The 16894-nt window shown below is 54.2% G+C and overlaps 2 protein-coding genes across 6 annotated transcripts; both read left to right on the forward strand.

Annotated features, from left to right (window-relative positions):
- Nucleotides 1-1099: 1099 nt before the first annotated feature.
- MINDY4B (MINDY family member 4B) lies at nt 1100-7582 on the forward strand. 5 transcript variants are annotated; one of them, XR_014933478.1, is made up of 12 exons: nt 1100-1505; nt 1753-1780; nt 2538-2645; nt 3259-3378; nt 3926-4017; nt 4421-4586; nt 5015-5080; nt 5412-5482; nt 6228-6386; nt 6462-6566; nt 6849-7029; nt 7199-7582. XR_014933478.1 is itself a non-coding variant. In XM_085513476.1 (12 exons), exons 1-12 carry the CDS (start codon nt 1252-1254, stop codon nt 7312-7314), a joined length of 1377 nt encoding a protein of 458 aa, XP_085369602.1. In that variant the 5' UTR covers nt 1100-1251; the 3' UTR covers nt 7315-7582. The 5 variants fall into 5 exon arrangements, 3 of the variants coding, with proteins under 3 accessions (XP_085369602.1, XP_085369601.1, XP_085369603.1); XR_014933477.1 differs by having other exon boundaries at nt 7270-7582; XM_085513476.1 differs by having other exon boundaries at nt 6228-6297.
- A 4309-nt stretch (nt 7583-11891) lies between these two features.
- SIAH2 (siah E3 ubiquitin protein ligase 2) lies at nt 11892-16689 on the forward strand. The gene is made up of 2 exons (XM_015872161.3): nt 11892-12408; nt 15240-16689. The coding sequence occupies exons 1-2, from the start codon at nt 12007-12009 to the stop codon at nt 15795-15797; spliced, it is 960 nt and encodes a 319-aa protein (XP_015727647.2). The 5' UTR covers nt 11892-12006; the 3' UTR covers nt 15798-16689.
- Nucleotides 16690-16894: the final 205 nt, after the last annotated feature.

Raw genomic sequence — 16894 nt, forward strand, 5'->3', positions numbered from 1 at the left:
ACCCACCCTGCTCCTAGCACAGCCCTGCCACAGGCAGCAAGAGAGCAGGGGATGGCCCAGCCCCAGAGCGTCTGGCTGACACCTCACACAGAGGCATCATTTCTGTCCACGAAGAGCTCTAAGCTTTAAAACCCCAACCTTTAACTCCCTCCAGAGCTCCATTTTGTAGAGAAATCCACGCAGCAACAGCTTTGTGCCTCAAGATGAGGAGTTGTATATAGAAACATAACATGCACTCACAGTGCTGCGCCCCGAGGTGAGGGGTGAACCCAGGGCAGAGTAATGTGAGCTGAAACCCAGCAGTGCCCATCACAGCTCCCCCCCCCACCCCCCACCCATAGGGAGTTCTGCCTAGCCAGTAGGCAGCAAGTTGTCATCAACAGTACAAATAAACATGGACAAAATGCCATAGCCAGCACAGGCATGATGCTGGGCACCTGGCACTGAGAGCTTCCAATGCAAGGGGTGATGGAACCCAGAGCAAAAGGATATATTTGCCTTCGTGCCCTTACCTCCCAGTCAGGCATGGTGCTCCAGCTGCTCACCAGGTGCACTGTGCCTCACCCACCAACCACACGTGCAAGGAAGGGCTTCATCCTACCAACACTGCTGCACAAGGACAGCACTCAGGGCACACAGCAGAAGGGAATCAAAGGGTCTGCCCAGCTCCCAGTTATCTGCAGAGGTTGGCTCCTGCACAGCTGTGTGCCATGAGCAATCCCCTCACAGCGACCTGCAGCAGGGCCTGCCTCAGGAGCCCCAAGCTGCAGTGGTGCACAGGCTGACCTTGCTAATACAGATACTTGTCTTTATATAAAGTATATAAACATATATTGTGTGGTGCTCCACTTGTGCTCCTGGATGAACACCAGCAAACACCAGCACATGCTCCGTGTGGTGCTTCAAATCCATGAGCCTCAGCTACAGTTTTTCCCCATGTCATTTCTAGAATGGGATGTTTCATGCTTAAAAGAAAAACAAAAAACAAAACAAAAAAAAAAACAAACAAAAAACCCCACATAGTGAGGAGAAATATCTAAATATATTTGGAAAGTTTTCCTGAAAATTCAGATTTTTTCTTATCACAATAACAAGTAGTGCATGGGTGTGTCTGTACGTCTGAGCAGCACTGTAAGTACACACACACTGCCTGGGGCCGGAGTCAGGCTCCTCCAGGGGTCAGGTTCTGAGCAGGGAGCACAGAGCGTGTCTGATGCTAATTAAAGTTTAAGCACAGTGTGACAGCAGCAGATGGATGAGGGGATGAGGGCTGTGCAGCGGGCAGCTGGCTCTGCTCCCCTCCACTGCACACACAGAGGGTGCCAAAGGGGCAGTGAGGGGCTGAGCACAGCAAGCACACTGAGCACACTGAGCACCCTGCTCACAGCTGAGCTGACAATGCACGCTGCCCTCACTGAGCACACGGAGCCCCAAACTGCTCTGGATGAGATCTCCAGCAGAATTTCGGATCTAGACAAATGGAGAAAAATCTTCAGTTTCTGTGGGTAAGTTTTTCAGTTGCTTCGTTATTATCACATCCCAAATTCCAGAGGTCTACAATGTAGTCAGTAGGTAATTTTAATGTGGTTGTTTGTGACGTGTTGTCATTATTAGTAATATCATGCAGTGTGTTATATTAAAAGCAGCAGCTTTCACTTGCTTTCTCTCCTGCAATTCTCTTCTGTCTGCCTCCCATTTCCAAACACAGCAACACCTGTTTTCTTCTAACGTGCATTTCCTCTCCCTTTGCAGCCGGGAAGGCAGCCAGCCCAGCCCCCAGGTGGGTGCTCCTCTCTCGGGTTGTGCTGTTCTCTCTTCCCCTGACACTGCAGCCCCCTGCAGTGCCCACATGGAGCTGCTCACACCCCTCTGAACACGCGTGTGTGTGTGTGCTCTTAGTGTTTTCTAAAGGGCCGTTTTCCCAACCTGAACCAAAGCAGAAGAGCAGAGCAGAAATTAACCTTTCTGAAATTAACCTTTAAGAACATGGAGGGGGGAAAGGCTATGAAATGAAGAAGCACACAATGTGTTTGGACCCTGCCCTGTGCTCAGGCTGACAAGCACGGACATTCACATCCTGAAGTCCAAATACTTTTCCACACTGTTATCATTAGCTTCTGTGGGAGTTGTTTTCAGCAAAGGGAACCAGCTGGAAACGAGATGCACAAAGTGTATTTACCCAGCACAGATGTGCCTGAGCTGCACGTACTCATGGTCCGTACATAGTGCAACAACTCAGGACTGTAGCAGATATTTGAAGTGAATGCCACCCACCTCTTAGAGCAACCATTTGTAACAAAACCTGAGTCTGCCCTGTTTAATGCAGAAATATCTGCAGTCACTGTTGGTTTGTTGGTGCTCCAACACACTCTGCAGGAGAGTTCAGCTGCTCAGCTTCGTGCCCACAGGTGGCAGCAGGTGGTGAAGGGCAGCGAGGGCTGAACACAGTGCAGGGAGGGCAGGGAGTGAGCGGGAGCTGGGAGAAGGGATCCTGGAGCAGGGAGCCCCCAGCTCCGGCTCTGTCTGTCTCCCCACAGGGACCTGCAGGCTGTGGGCACAGAGCAGTGGGCACCAGAGGAGCCCTGGAGCCACATGTGCCACCTGCAGAGCACGCAGGGCGGCCCATCCCCATGGATACAGCAATGGTGAGCAGCGTGGGCAGCATGGAACCTGACCTGGAGCTGGCAGCTTGTGAGGCTGCTGCTGTTGCTTACAGAGTTACCATCATTACTTGTGTATGAGACTCCCACAGAGCGTGGCTGTAACATATTCTCATAACTGCCTCCCAGTGCTTTCCTAGGGACCAGCTGTGAGGGGCAGGAGGCCCAGCAGCAGCAGAGCACTTCTCTGCTGCCAAATACCAAACGGTTCTGAGACTGTCAGTGCTTGCCTGGGCCCCAGAACCTGAGCAGTGTTCCACAGGCAATGGCAGAGGATCCCAGCCTCATGTCTGTGACCTCTGACACAACCCATCACTGCGGCACAAACACAATGAAAAGCTCAAGGTGTGAAACTGGAGGTGAAACCTGGCAGGAGCTGTGGTGCAGACCACAGCCAGGGAAGTCCTATCTCATAAAGAGGCAAAAAGCCCCTGCTCAGGGTCAGAGCCACAGCTCCCCATCCCCACAGCTCCCCATACCCAGCCCATGGCCGAGCACAGCCTGCAGGACACAGCACAGGCAATGTGCAGGCAGGACCATGATGTGCGCACCAAGGTGCAGGCTCCCATCTGTGGCCATAGCTGCTCTCTACCCACAGGCAATGCAGACGCTGCTGTTTGGGAAGGATTCATGCACCTTCAGCCAGGACTGGGCACGAGCACACTTCAGGTTCCGTGAGCCGCGCTCTGACCTGGCCTATGCTCTGGAGGCTGAGAAGGTAACGCTGCAGTGCGACCCACAGCCACGCTCCTCGCAGTGCTCAGCAGGATGGATGGGCTCCGGTGCAGATGGTGGAGCAGCTTTGGGTGGAATGGCTGCTCTGTTGCAGCAGCGGTGCAGGCGTGAGCAGAAAACACCACGGCATTGTGTGCTTGCAGCAGCAGCAGCCGAGCGGCACAGACCTGCACTGCCCACCCCTCTGTGCATCTCCTGCCCCTCACTGCTCCACATGGAACTCAAACGGGTGCAGACACCACTCTGGGTGTTGCAGCCACCCCCCAGGGATGCAGCCCCACACAGCACAGCACCAGGGCTGCTGCGGGTGCTTCTTGCACAGAGATTTCCTATTTTTTAGGCACATCAGATATTTTTCAATTTATTTTCCCATTTACCTCAGAAGTCATTGGCCATTCTGAATTACCAGGGGAATGCAGAACAGCTCCCCATGGGGCAGCCAGCAGCACGGCTCAGAGCTGTGCTTTGCAGGGCTGCACCACATGCCAGGTGGGCTCACAGACACCACCAGCTGCTTGCTTTGTTTCCAGGGAGGAACGAGAGCCATCGTGATGGCTGTACAAGCAAACATCATTAAATACCTGCTCTTCACAAGGAACACGGAACACAGTCACCTGGAGAGGTAAGCTGAGCCTTCCTGGGGAAATATACAAACCATTTCCTTGCATTGTTTGAACTAAAATAACAGCACCAGCCTCTAAGTTGTATCAGACAGAACATAACCAGGTTTGCAGATGCAGATGGAAGCATGCACCTGCAGCAATGACGTGCCTGGCTCCCTCCTTGTTGCTGTAGGAGTGAGGCTTGCTGCCTCAGTGCAATCTCTGGTGTGACGGTTGCTGCCCAGTATCAGGCTCCACCTTGGGGCATGGGGACTCGCAGCATCCTCAAGGACATACCTACAACTGTTGGTGGTATGGGGCTGGGCAGGTTATGGGGACATGGGCACAAGGACACAGGGACACAGACCCCTGCTGCCCCTGCCCACACCTGTCTGCTGTGCTCTACTCTGCCCTGCGCTGCAGACTGTGCAAAATCAGCCAGAAGGAGCAAGGAGAGGCCCTGGCTGCAGCGCTGGCAGACAGCCTGTGGGCAGCGGGGGACGGTCGGAGAGCCACGGTCTGCATCCTCACTGCAGCCACACACTGCTCCCCTCCTGCGGGCTCCAAAGCTAACGGCTTCACTGAGCAGGTGGGTATCGAAATGCTTCCTGCAAATACGGCTTCTTAAAAGACATCTGGTCTGAACTGCCTACAGACCAGAAACATCTCATTAGCCTGCTCCTACCTTACAGTGCACCACATAACCTAAGAACATTGGAGCCATGTCCAGGTGGGGCTCGGCAGGTGTTCCTGCCTCCTTTTGAAGGCCTGACTTCTTTGTAGAGCTCATTTGTTTAACTCTGGTCTTCCTTCTGTTAGAAGAAGGAACAAGTTGACTTAAAGCCTTTCCTTAACTTCTATCTGTTAACTGCTTGCATAAAACTGAATTCTGCTGTTCAGGAAGGTCAGTGTGGGTTCCTGTGTTTGCCTTTCATTTAGAAACACTGAGCTGAAAAGTTTCACTTCTGGATGTTCCATCTCCTCTGTGGTTCCTCACCTCACACTCCTGCCCTACAGATCCACCTGTTTGAGTTCCCCGAGAAAGCAGCAGCTCAGGAGTTTATCTTTGACCATATTGGCTGTGTATGTATGGAATATCATCTTCTTTTAATTTTGTTTTGGTTTGTTTTCATGGCAAATTGGCAGCAGCTTGTACTTGGTTCAAGCAGGTTTCTTGTACCTTTAGCCAAAACCTGGAAAAACAGACTAAAATAGGTTGGCCAAGAACTGGAAGTTTCTTTTATTTCATCTGATTTTAATCAGCAAAACTGTAGCAAAGTCTTCCCAGAGTAACACCCTGTTCACTGATCTCACTGTGTTCACCTGGCATTGCAGTTAAGCAGAGGATTTGCTCTAATTAAGCATCACATAGCGACTGTAATTCCTTCCCTGATTACTTCTTTCATTTCTCCAGTTCAGAGATGAAGGAAGTCATGGACTGATCCTGTTTTTATACAGTTTGCTCTTCTCCAGGACGCTGGAAAGGTATCTTTCTTTTTAAAATCATCTTTGCCATTTTTCTCTGGTTACATCTGATGAAATGGTCCTTTTCTTCCATTACTTTAATGCTCTGTCCTGGGCTAACAGGGAGCAGCTGGCTGCATGCTGAGGAGAAAGGTGCTGCTGTCATACAGCATCACTGTGTGCTCGTGCTGACACGACTGGCAGCAGCAGAGAGAGGCAGACATGCAGCTCTGTGTGCAGCTTCATATGCAGCTCCGTGTGCAGCTCCATGGGCAGCTCCAGCTGCACACAAAGGAGGAGCAATGCGCTGTGACAGAACAGGAGCTATCCCACAGAATCATAGCTATGCTGAATTTAGAAAAATCACAAAAGCGTCACTGTATTAGCAGGGGAAACTGATAGAATCTTTCTCAAACTGATGTAAAACGATCTGTGCAAAGACACAGATCAGCAGCTGAGCTGTGCCCATGTCACACCCACGTGCCGCTGCGACCACAGCTCAGCAAAAACTGCAGTGCTGCTGCAAATAGTTGCACTCAGGTTAAACGTGGGTGTAACTGGAGGCTTCCCACAGCTGCACCGCAGAAGGAGAGCTCAGGTAGAGCATGAGGCCGCTGCATTGGGACACTTCTGTCATACCAGTGAAAAAAGAAAACGAAACAATTCTGTGCTATTTCTTCCTGCTTTCCTTATTGCTCACACGCGGTGCGCGCAGCTCCCACCATCACCGGTGTGTGACAGCAGCGCTCCGTGTTTGGCTGCGCAGGGTCCGGGAGGAGCTGGGCACAACGCCACATCTGTTAGAACGCAGCTCTGGAAACGTGGTCTGCACGCAGGTAGGATCAGCCCGAGCTGCCAACAGACTTATCGCCGTTACCTACGTGTGATTTAGGAAAGCACCCCGCTTGTTCGTCAGACAAAGAGGGTGGGCTTTGCGTGCGGGCTGTGCGGGCGGTGCGGGGGTCGCGCAGCTGGGCGCTGACAGCGGCTCCTCCCGCAGGCTGCGCTCCTGCTCGTCCTGTCGGGCAGCGCTCGGCCCGGGCAGCGCAGCGAGGTGGGATTCCTGCGCTGGGGCGGGGAGGAGGCCGAGCGCCGCCTGCCCCCGGTAAGTACCGCCGACCCGGCCCCGCATCCATCCACCCGCCTGCCCTGACCCCATCCCGGCACAGGCACCTGGGGCAGCGCGTGGAGCCCCCCGGAGCCACGGCACCCCCGGGGCTGCTGGCTCGGGACCCCTGTTCAGGGCTGCTGTGTCTCACCGCCTGCCACACCCGACCATCACACAGATACAATAAGGGCAAACAGCCACAAGGCACCTAAACCTGGCACAGCAGAGCACTGAGGAGCCCTGGCAGCGCTGAATGCCCACCGACCATTCTGCCCCTAGGTTGGCAGCATGCTGAAAACTCCCAAGTTCCCCGTCTGGCTGTGCAGCATCAATGGGACTCACAGTGTCCTTTTCAGCACCAACCAGCTGCTCCTGTCCGACTGGAAGATGGAGCACGTCTTTCACCTGTACTTCTACAACGGGCAGAACAGGCAGACGAGAACAGCCCACCTGACCGTAGGTGTGTGCCCAGCCCGCCCAGAGCACTGCACTGCGGGTGTCATGTACAGATGTGTGCAGGACTGCACGTGTGCACAGCTCTGCATGTCCAGCCCCACACAGAGCCCATGCTGCAGGGCACCCGCACACTGATGCACACATACAGCACACATCTGTATTTCCCCACCCAGAAGCAAAGTGCCCCCAGGCACCTGCATTCACCTCGAGCCCCACATACCTTCAGAACCGTGTTTCACTTCAGATACCCACTCACATCACTGGGAAGAGGGCCGCTGTGAGGCCATGAGCAGCCCAGGGAGGAAGGTTCCATCGCTAGAGATGGCCATCAGGACCAAGTGGCCGGGGGCAGCTGTCAGATGGAATGGCACCCAGCCCTTCTTCTAAGCTGCCCTCCGCCCCAGCACCACCACCAGCACCAGCAGCTGGCACCACCACAGCCCTCAGCTGGAGCTGGCAGGGGAAAGGAAACAGCATGGCAATGGGGTCATGTCCTCCCAGGCACAGATGTTCAAGAAATAAAAGTCTATCATGAAAGTGCTGACCAGTGCTGACAATACTGTGTGCACCAAAATCATTTGGCCCAGCGTGAGCATCCAGTTCCACCACTTGCAATGACCAAGGTTTGCTCCCAGCCCTCCATACCCAGCCCCCTCCTGCTGCCCGCAGCAGGCACAGACCTGACCCGCAGCATCCCACAGGCATCTATGCAGGCCATGCGCACCACCATGTTACAAACTGTTCCCTGCTTCCTTTTTTAGACCTCGCCCAAAAAAGCTGTTAGTCATACCAAAAATGTGTGCTGTAATGACAGCTGTCTAGAGAACAATAAACCTTCCTGCCAGATACCCGGAGATTCAGACCCCTGGATGAAAAATAGAAAAGGAAAAAAAGAGAGCAGTCAGAACCAGCTTGCAGTGGTGCTGGGACAGGAGACGGGAGCTGCTGGGGCTCCGCACTGCTCCCTGATCCCCTCCTGTCATTGCTGCTCAGCTCACAGCTCCACAGCCCAGTGCCCAGCAGCAGGTTGTCCCTGCTGGGGCTGTGCAGTAGCAGCTGTACCAGGACAGACAGAGCCCTGGTGAGTCATGTCTGGTGCTCAGCGCTGCCATGCGTGGGGAAGAACCACACCACAGCCCAGGGCAGCACAGGGTGGCTTTCAAGGCAGGTCAGCTTATTGATACTTGAGAACACCTTGTCAAGGTAAGGAAGTCAGTGTTCATGCTAAACAGAGCATACTTATTCTACCTGAGGAATACTGGCATGTGCTCAGGCAAACAATGGATTAATAAAGCATGAACAGAGACATGAAATAAATGCCAATCAGGTTTGACTGACCGGCGCTGAGGGGCGCGCTGCATGGCCAGGCATGTTGTGTGGTAGTGCCCACTAAATGAGTTCCTATGAAGGTACAAAGGTGCCGAAGGACACCATTCAGAGCTGTGTTCCAGGTCAGTGCAGCAGCAGTGGTCAGAGCACAGCTGGCAGCACTGGGCCCCAATGCCACGTCCTGCACACACAGCTGCACTGAATGCAGACGTGGGTTCTAAAGAAACAGGAACAGAAACGTGCTGCACCAGACTGAGGAAGCAGCCCCACTGCCTCCCTCGGGGCTTCACCCTTCCTCCCTCTCTCCATCTCTGTCTGTTTATAACCTCTGTGCAGTGCAAGGCTAAATTTAAGACACAAGTTCCCCTCAAAGAAAAGGAAGCCCTTTCTGCAAGCTAACAGCACACTTACAGATGCTTTAAAAATAAGAAGCAATAACAGCAGTCTGGATGATGGTTAAACTTGGTTGGAAAAAGCAGACAAAAAGCACAGATGAGAGAGAGGAGAGCTCAGCAGCTCTGACACCTCACAGAGCCCCACACTCATAACGGCTCAGCTGCAGATTTTAATTTCTAGCCTGGAAATGTCTTTGCAGAAGATGCACAGACCCGGCACAGCCCACACAGCAGGTGCTGACGGACACACGGATAGATGGGGTGGGGGCTGCCTGAGAAACGGCCCTGAGCCTTGGTGAGGCACCCAGGAAACAAAGCCAGATGTGTGGGTGAAACTCACAGCACAGCACGGCACCTCGTGTGAGTCAGCCTCAGAGACAGCGAGTATCGGAGCCTCACAGCAGCTGCAGCACCGCACCTGGGAGGGACAGGGGCACGGGCACGGAGACAAGGGTTTCCCTGACAGGCCTTGCGGGGTCTCCAGAGAGCTCTGCCAGCACCTCCTGCAGGCAGCAAAGGAATCTCAGCTCCTCCACCGCTCCCCTCGCAGCCCACCCTCCTCCTCCCATCTCCAGCAGCTTTGGATTGTGGTGGGAGCACTGCCCAGCTTCATGGTCCTGAGCACCTTCAGGGCCATGCCCAGCTTTGGGGCCATGCCCATACTTTCAGTGCTGGGTTTGTGGGACTTGGAGGTCAGAATGCAGCAGACCGTTATCAGATATTTATTACTGCCACTCATAGCCTCAAAATGGCTTTACAGACCGCAAGGATCAATCTCCCTGATCCTCAGCATACAAAACCAAACATATCAGACCATAGTTGTATGTTGTTCTCCTTTTTGCTCTGAGCCTGGCTGTATATGGAGGGCAGAATTTTTAAACCCAAATTAAAAAGCCGATGCCTGTAACAAAATGAGAAGTGCACCAGGTGGGCAGCGATGCCCCCGCAGCAGCCACGGCCCATCCAGGGTAATTTGCTCCACGCTGTGGCTCTGCAGAGCACCCCTTTGCTGGAAGCACAACTGCTGGGCAGAGTGCCTGTAACCCAGGCACACCCTGATAGTTTCTATATGTTACTGCTGTACATTTAACGGCAGGCTCTGAAGTGCAAAAAAGAGTGGAATAGCCACATTCTAGCACATAAATAGACATATAAAGTATTTAAAACTACTCCGTGGAAAGTACAGGAAAAGAAGAAAACCACGGGTTTTTTTGGTATAAACACCCACCCGTTCCAGTGTGCTTGTGAAAAGGCTGCTGTGTTTGCTCTTTCCTGTACTCCAGAACACACAACAGGTCACAAAACCAGGACGGTTCTTCCATGGGTAAAAATGAGACATTGTCATAACGTCACGGGCTGGGGGAAGCTTAATGGGTGGTGATCAGAAGGTCATGGTTGGAACATCAGCGTGTGTGTATGAGACGTTCTGCTTTGAAACAAAAGGACACACACATGGAGCTGTGCTGGGGACCCCCCTGCCCCACAGCCCCATGTAGGTTTCTCCCAGGCCGGACAAGCACACACACACCACGTCCAAAAACTGCTGATTTCTGTCTGCCCCACTCCGCTGTTACACTCCATTTGTTTGGGGGTGGGGATCAGAAAAGGCCTCTGCACCCCAGGATTTGGAGAGAACCTTGGGGTCCCTTTATTCTCAGAGCTCCAAAGAACTTCCACACCTATGGCAAAGACTCTCAAGAGAGAATGGCAGAGGAAAAGCAGCATGGTGGCCATGTAACTCAAGAGAGGACGGAGCACAGCACAGCTCACCCCACACTACGGCTCGTTTTGGCTTTGCCACGGACACAGCCTTCACTGTGTCTGAATGCACTGCACATTACTGAGTGCCAAAGGAAAAATAAAACCAGAGCTGCAGACAAAGCATTGTTCTCTGGTACCTTGGACTGCATCATCTTGCAAAGCTCGGCAGTGCTTCACAAGGAAGAAAAAAGCAGAACTCCACTAACACTGCACCTCCTTTTAATGAGAGCACGGGCAGTGTCTCAATGGAACTCCTCGCAGGGCGCACAGCCACCAATGAGTCACACATGGTGCACGCCCGAGCAGCGATAACAGCACCATTCTGGGAAGTGCAGCCACACCTCGGAGGAAAGCGTTGCTCATTTAAGGGCAAGAGGAGTCAAGTCAGCAGCAGAACTCTCGGGAAAATGCTGTATGTCATGTGCCCGATGAGCTGACGGGGAATTCAAACCACAGCCCTGTTCATGGCCGCCCCGTCCGCTGCGCTGCTCAGCGGCACCACGCAGCGCTTTGTGCGCCCAGAGCCGCATCCAGCCCGGCACAAGGACAGACAGCAACCACGGCAGCGGGCAGGGAAGCGCGCAGCTTCAGCCCCGGCTCTGCCCGCTTCCTTCTTCAGCCCCGCCGGCAAATGAAAGGGACGCGGGGACATTCCCACCCCCGGGCCGTCCTCACTTCTCCTCCGTTACCAAAACACAACGCGTTTAAAACGGTGTTTTATTTTCAACATTCTGTTACGGGGGGGATGAAAACAGCCCCATTTCTTTTACCCGACCTCCGCCCCCGAGCAGCGCTGCAGCACTGTTCCATTCTCCATCAGACCCATCTCTCATCGTTCCGTCCTCCCGCTCGCTCCGCTCTCACGCCCCGTCCCGTCCCCGCGAGGAGCCGCGCTCCTCCGCCGCTGCTCGCGCTCAGCACGGCGGCTCAGCGGTCCTCACGAGGGCCGGCACGGGCAGGGATCGGGCCCGAGCCCACGCGGATAACGGCGCCCGGTGGGTTTCCTCAGCCCCGCGGGGCGTCAGCGCCACCGGCGCCCCTTCATCCCAGCGCGGCCGGACGCGGAGCGCAGCGCCCTCGGTTACCGCAGCGCCCTCGGTTACCGCAGCCCCGGACGGGCCCGGCGGACGGAGCCGCGTTCTCTCCCGGCATCGCGGCGTACCGGGCGGGGCGGTGCGGGGCGGTGCGGGGCACGGTGCTCGGGCCGCCGCTGACCGCCCCCGAGTCTCGCCCGCTCCGTCCTGGCACCGCAGCCGTGGGCGCGGCGCTCCCCTGCCTCATCCTCATCCTCCTCCTCATCCTCCTCCTCCTCCTCCTCCCCCGCTCCCCCCGCCGCCCCGCTCCGCTCCCCGCCCCGCCCGTCCCCCGGAGCATGCTCGCTGCGGCGGGGCCGGGCCGGAGGCTGCGCGCGGCCGCCTCTTGCGTCAGCGGAGCGTTCCGGGCGGGCGCGTCGGGTCCCGAGAGCCGCGGCCCGATGGTGGCGGCAGCGCGGCGCCATGAGCCGCCCTTCGTCCGCCGGGCCGGGCTCTAACAAACCCTGCGGGAAGCAGCCGCCGCCGCACGCCCCCGCCCCGGCCGCCGCCGCGCCCGCTCCCGCCGCCGCCACCATCGCCGCGTCCGGTGCCGGATCCTCCGCCGTGCCCGCGGCCGCCGCCGTCCTCTCCGGGCCGGGCGGGCCCGTGTCCCCGCAGCACCACGAGCTGACGTCGCTGTTCGAGTGCCCCGTGTGCTTCGACTATGTGCTGCCGCCCATCCTGCAGTGCCAGGCCGGGCACCTGGTCTGCAAGCAATGCCGGCAGAAGCTGAGCCTCTGCCCCACCTGCCGGGGCTCGCTGACCCCCAGCATCAGGAACCTGGCCATGGAGAAGGTGGCCTCGGCCGTGCTCTTCCCCTGCAAGGTGAGCGGACGGGGCGCCGGGTTGGACGGGACCCCCTTTCTCTCTGCTCACAGCCCTGCTCCTATTTCAGACGTGACAAAAACAACTCGTTTTCTCTCATCTTTGAAATAAGCGCAAGTGGTAAATGCGCTCGTAGGTACGGAGCTGACTTAATGCGGACACAGGGCGGGACGCAGGGCTTCATCTTTTGGAAAAGAAACCTCGCTCTTCCCAGCTTCCATAGGAGCAGCGATGCTCTGCGTCCCGAGAGCTGGGGCAGGGTTAGGGGCACCTCCCCTACGGAGGGTCCTGCTGAGATCCTTTAACTTGTCACCTCTGCCTGGAGCTGCTGCCCCATTTCTGAGCCTTCACGTGGTTCTGATCCCTCTGAAGAAAAGGGAATCCAGTGAGGATTCATTTCGTTGTACTCCTTATGTTTAGTCCGAGGGCAAGATGTGGAATCCTTTCTGCACTCCACATCCAACCGTAATGTTTTGCTTTTAGAACCACTAGGCGTAGTGAGGTTGTGTATCCATTGAAAGGGCTCCGGCAGCATCGCACTGAGCGCTGCCCCCTTCGGCCGGGCGCAGGGCGCAGGGACAGGCACTGCAGCCTCGGGCCGCCGCTGCTTCGCTGTGCAGCTGGGAGGGAAGAGCAGGGATGGACTCAGCGTGTCATTCCCAGCTCTGCTGCAGATTTCCCTTGCAGCTTCAGACAAGGTGCTTTAATCCCATATACACCCTGCCTTCATTCACTGACCTGGCTGTGCTGAGCACCTTCAAGCTTAGCCAATGTTTTCAGAATGCTTTCAGGCGCTCACATTACCTGTAAGGGGAAGTCCAGGGTAACGCGAGTGAAGTGACGTACATAGCAACAACACGGAATGCTAAGTCATTATGTGGTGATGGCTGCAGGGCTGCCTGCTTCCTCTTAGGACAGTGAATGTGGTGCAAGTAGTGCTGTGACGAAAGGTACTCGTAAAAGTGGAATGCTGGGAGCGAGAGAAAGGCAATGCGAGAGCACGGAGCAGTCACATCAGCTCCGGCATTTGTGGTGCACCAGCACTGCCTGCACCCTGCGCTCCGGCCTCAGGAAGGACACAGGAGAAGTGGAAAAGGTAGAGCCGTCAATGAGATGGGCGGTATCATATGACCTGCACGCAGGGAAAGACCAACAGGCTCCTTGGTTTGAATGAGGATATGGTAAATATCAGTGACATGTGCCAAACAGCATGAAGGCAACAAGTGCTCTGTGTTCCCAGAAGATCTGTGAGAGTCCCTTACAAACCCAGAGCGCTCCGTGAATCTGTTCACAACCTCCTGCTCACCAAACAAAACTGCTGCCGTGTGTTCAGGAGCCAACAGAAGGAGGTGGGTCACAGCAAAGGAAAAACCACAGCTATTTCCTCAGCTCTCTTCCTTGTGTGTTCACCACTGGTCACTTTCTGATACGGGCTGACACTACGCAGACGTTTGCTTTTGCCCATCCAGCAGCTTACATGTTCTTACTGCTTTTCTAACAGTGTCAGACCGAGAGCGGTTCTTCAGCACAGTGCAAAGCGATTACGTTGCCAACAGGGGTATGAATGTAGAGTGAAAACAGCAGAACAGTGAGAGTGGAAGCATAGAACCCAGCGGCAGGGAGCCGTGCTCTGCATGGTGGGTTTCTGCCTGCAGCAGGAGGAGCCCTGGTTGCACCGCAGCACACCTCTGTGCTCCTGTCACAGGTGGATAAATCCTGTCACAGAGGATTAAGCAGCAGAGCACACGTTATGGCTTATAAAGCAAGCTCTGTAGAAGCACAAGGTCTCGTTTCTGTCCCAGCAGTTGTAGCACTGTGCTGCAGTGTGGGTGATTTGGCTGCAGTAAGGAGGACTGTGGTGTTCTGCATCTCAGGCATTTCACTCTTTGAGCTGAAACTAATTGTGTTTGCATTTAACCCCAAAATACGCTGTTAAACTTTGATGAATTCGGACTTTGCTTAGTTGAACATTTTACAAAAAGTCTGTCCAGACTTGTGTTTCCTTCAAACATTCTCTCACCTTTGGTCTCAGAGCACAGTCCCTGACCCAAAGAAGCGTCCTACCTCCTGTAGGCAGCCACACGTGGGCTGTGATGGCGGGACCGCATGAGCAGAGTTGCAGAAGTCTCTCCAGCTGTCTGCAGATGGGGGGAGCTGTGCTCCTGCTCAGAGCAAAAGATGCATTTCTCCTTAGAGGTAGTGAGGAAGAAACGTGTTCAGTGCAGACAGCGACTCGGTGTCGAAAAGGAAAAGCATCCCTGTTTGCTGAAAGCAGATTAACCTTTGGAGGTGCCCGATGACATTAAGAGCAGTCACGCGGTGCTCACTTGTGATGAGCTCTGTGCTCCATGAAAAATCAGCATCTCTCTTCCCACTCTTTGAAACCGTGGTGCTAAAACTTGGGATCGTGGGTCTGAGTTTAATGGAAGTAGGTCTGCTCTGTGTTTATTAAAGGATGCTGTTGCAGTAGCTGTTTGCTGAGACTGGCATCCTGTGTGCTTTCTAAAGAGAAGAATCCATACCGGGACCACTTCAGCTGATGTGGACTGTTCAGGTCTAACTGCAACAGCAGATGATCTACAGCTCAGCCTTGTGGTCCATTTCATCTAAGTGCTTGCATTTAAAAAGCAAACAAAAGCCAACAGCTGCCAAGTACTGGAAGAACCTGTTTTTAAGAGGAAACAAAAATAAGCCCAGCTCTGAATCCAGCACCAAATAGAGGCGTCTCAGTAAGAGTTGCAGTGAAAATGAGAGTTGTGGTTGGTTGCAGGGGGGGCAGTGAGCACTTACGCTGGGTGGTTCCTGACGGAGTCTGTTTGCTCTTTTCCCAGTACGCCACGACAGGCTGCTCGCTCACACTCCACCACACAGAAAAGCCAGAACACGAAGACATCTGTGAGTATCGGCCCTACTCCTGCCCGTGCCCCGGCGCCTCCTGCAAGTGGCAGGGATCCCTGGAAGCCGTCATGTCCCACCTCATGCACGCCCACAAAAGCATCACCACCCTTCAGGGAGAAGACATCGTTTTTCTCGCCACGGACATTAACCTGCCGGGTGCTGTTGACTGGGTGATGATGCAGTCGTGCTTTGGTCACCACTTCATGCTGGTGCTGGAGAAACAAGAGAAGTACGAAGGTCACCAGCAGTTTTTTGCTATCGTGCTGCTCATCGGCACCCGTAAGCAAGCAGAGAACTTTGCCTACAGACTGGAGCTGAACGGCAACCGGCGCAGACTGACCTGGGAGGCCACCCCACGCTCCATCCACGACGGGGTGAACGCGGCCATAGGCAACAGTGACTGCCTTGTTTTTGATACCGCTATAGCACACCTTTTTGCTGACAATGGGAACCTTGGAATTAATGTGACCATTTCCACGTGCTGTCCGTGATATATTTGTGTAGTTAGCGAAACGTCGGCGGTCTGGGCACAGTGCTTTACGTTACTGAGGATTTTCTTTCTGTTCTGGGTTTTTTAGATGCTATTCCGCTATGTCGTTGTGTAAGTTAAGGTTCCTAACTAGCCAACGTTTTTAAGTTTGGAGAGAAGAGGAACAAGTGTGTCCTGTAAGGAATATAAGTGAGGAGAGGTTTTCTAAATTCTTGGGTGCCTTAGGAAGATTTTCCCCACACACAGACACCTTTTTAAATGTAATTAATTTAAAGAAAGAGTGCTTCCATTAGACATGTGGCGTGAGAGATGTGAAAGACTGCATTCCTGTTTAGAGTGCACCTAAAAGCCCTTTCAAGCAGGAAAACAGACTTGCTCTCACTGGTGAACTTCAGGAGTCCTTAGTAGGTGGGAAAAGAAGGAAATACAAGCAGCTTATCATAAGTGATGAGGCTCAAGGCATATCAGTAGGTACTTCAGCGTTGCTACTCCATTTCCTGCTGCCTTATTTAAAAGGATGGGCGCTGGATCATATGCTGCCTTTTTAAAAAAAGAGTGGGGAGGGAGTGCTGGGGTGAAGCCCAGCTGGTCTCAGAGGAAATCGCTGGCTCTGGTCTGTGTGAGGGACACTAAGGAGCCCTGCACACAGCACAGCTGCTTACAACCAGCTCCTGGTCGGGGGCACAGAGCATAATATTCCCAGATAGCTAGAGCCAATAATACAGAAATATATTCAGGCTGTCCATGTGCACCTTCCCTTGGAGACGTACTTGGTCACTGTAAAAGATTAGAATAATACAGCAAGAGCTTCATGGCCAGCGTCATGTCATTTGCTATTTAACTTCTGTTGCCATATTTACTTTTATTTTGTAATAAATATTTTGCAAAAACAACACGGTGCTGCATGCTGTCCTGCTGCACGTGGCGGCTGCTGCCAGGTCCCACTGCCAGCCCTGCTGCTGGGAGACCCACCCTGAAAGCAGCGTGCCTTGGGGGCTGGAGCTGCCTGCAGGTCCCACTCTGCCAACAGGAGCCTTTTCTGGGAGTCACTCACAAAAACCACAATCTCTGCATGTCTTGGCTGAGCAGCGAGGTGCC

The sequence above is a fragment of the Coturnix japonica genome, chromosome 12, assembly GCF_054131305.1.
Source record: "Coturnix japonica strain WE chromosome 12, WE-NBRP24, whole genome shotgun sequence".
In the NCBI taxonomy this organism is placed as follows: domain Eukaryota; kingdom Metazoa; phylum Chordata; class Aves; order Galliformes; family Phasianidae; genus Coturnix; species Coturnix japonica.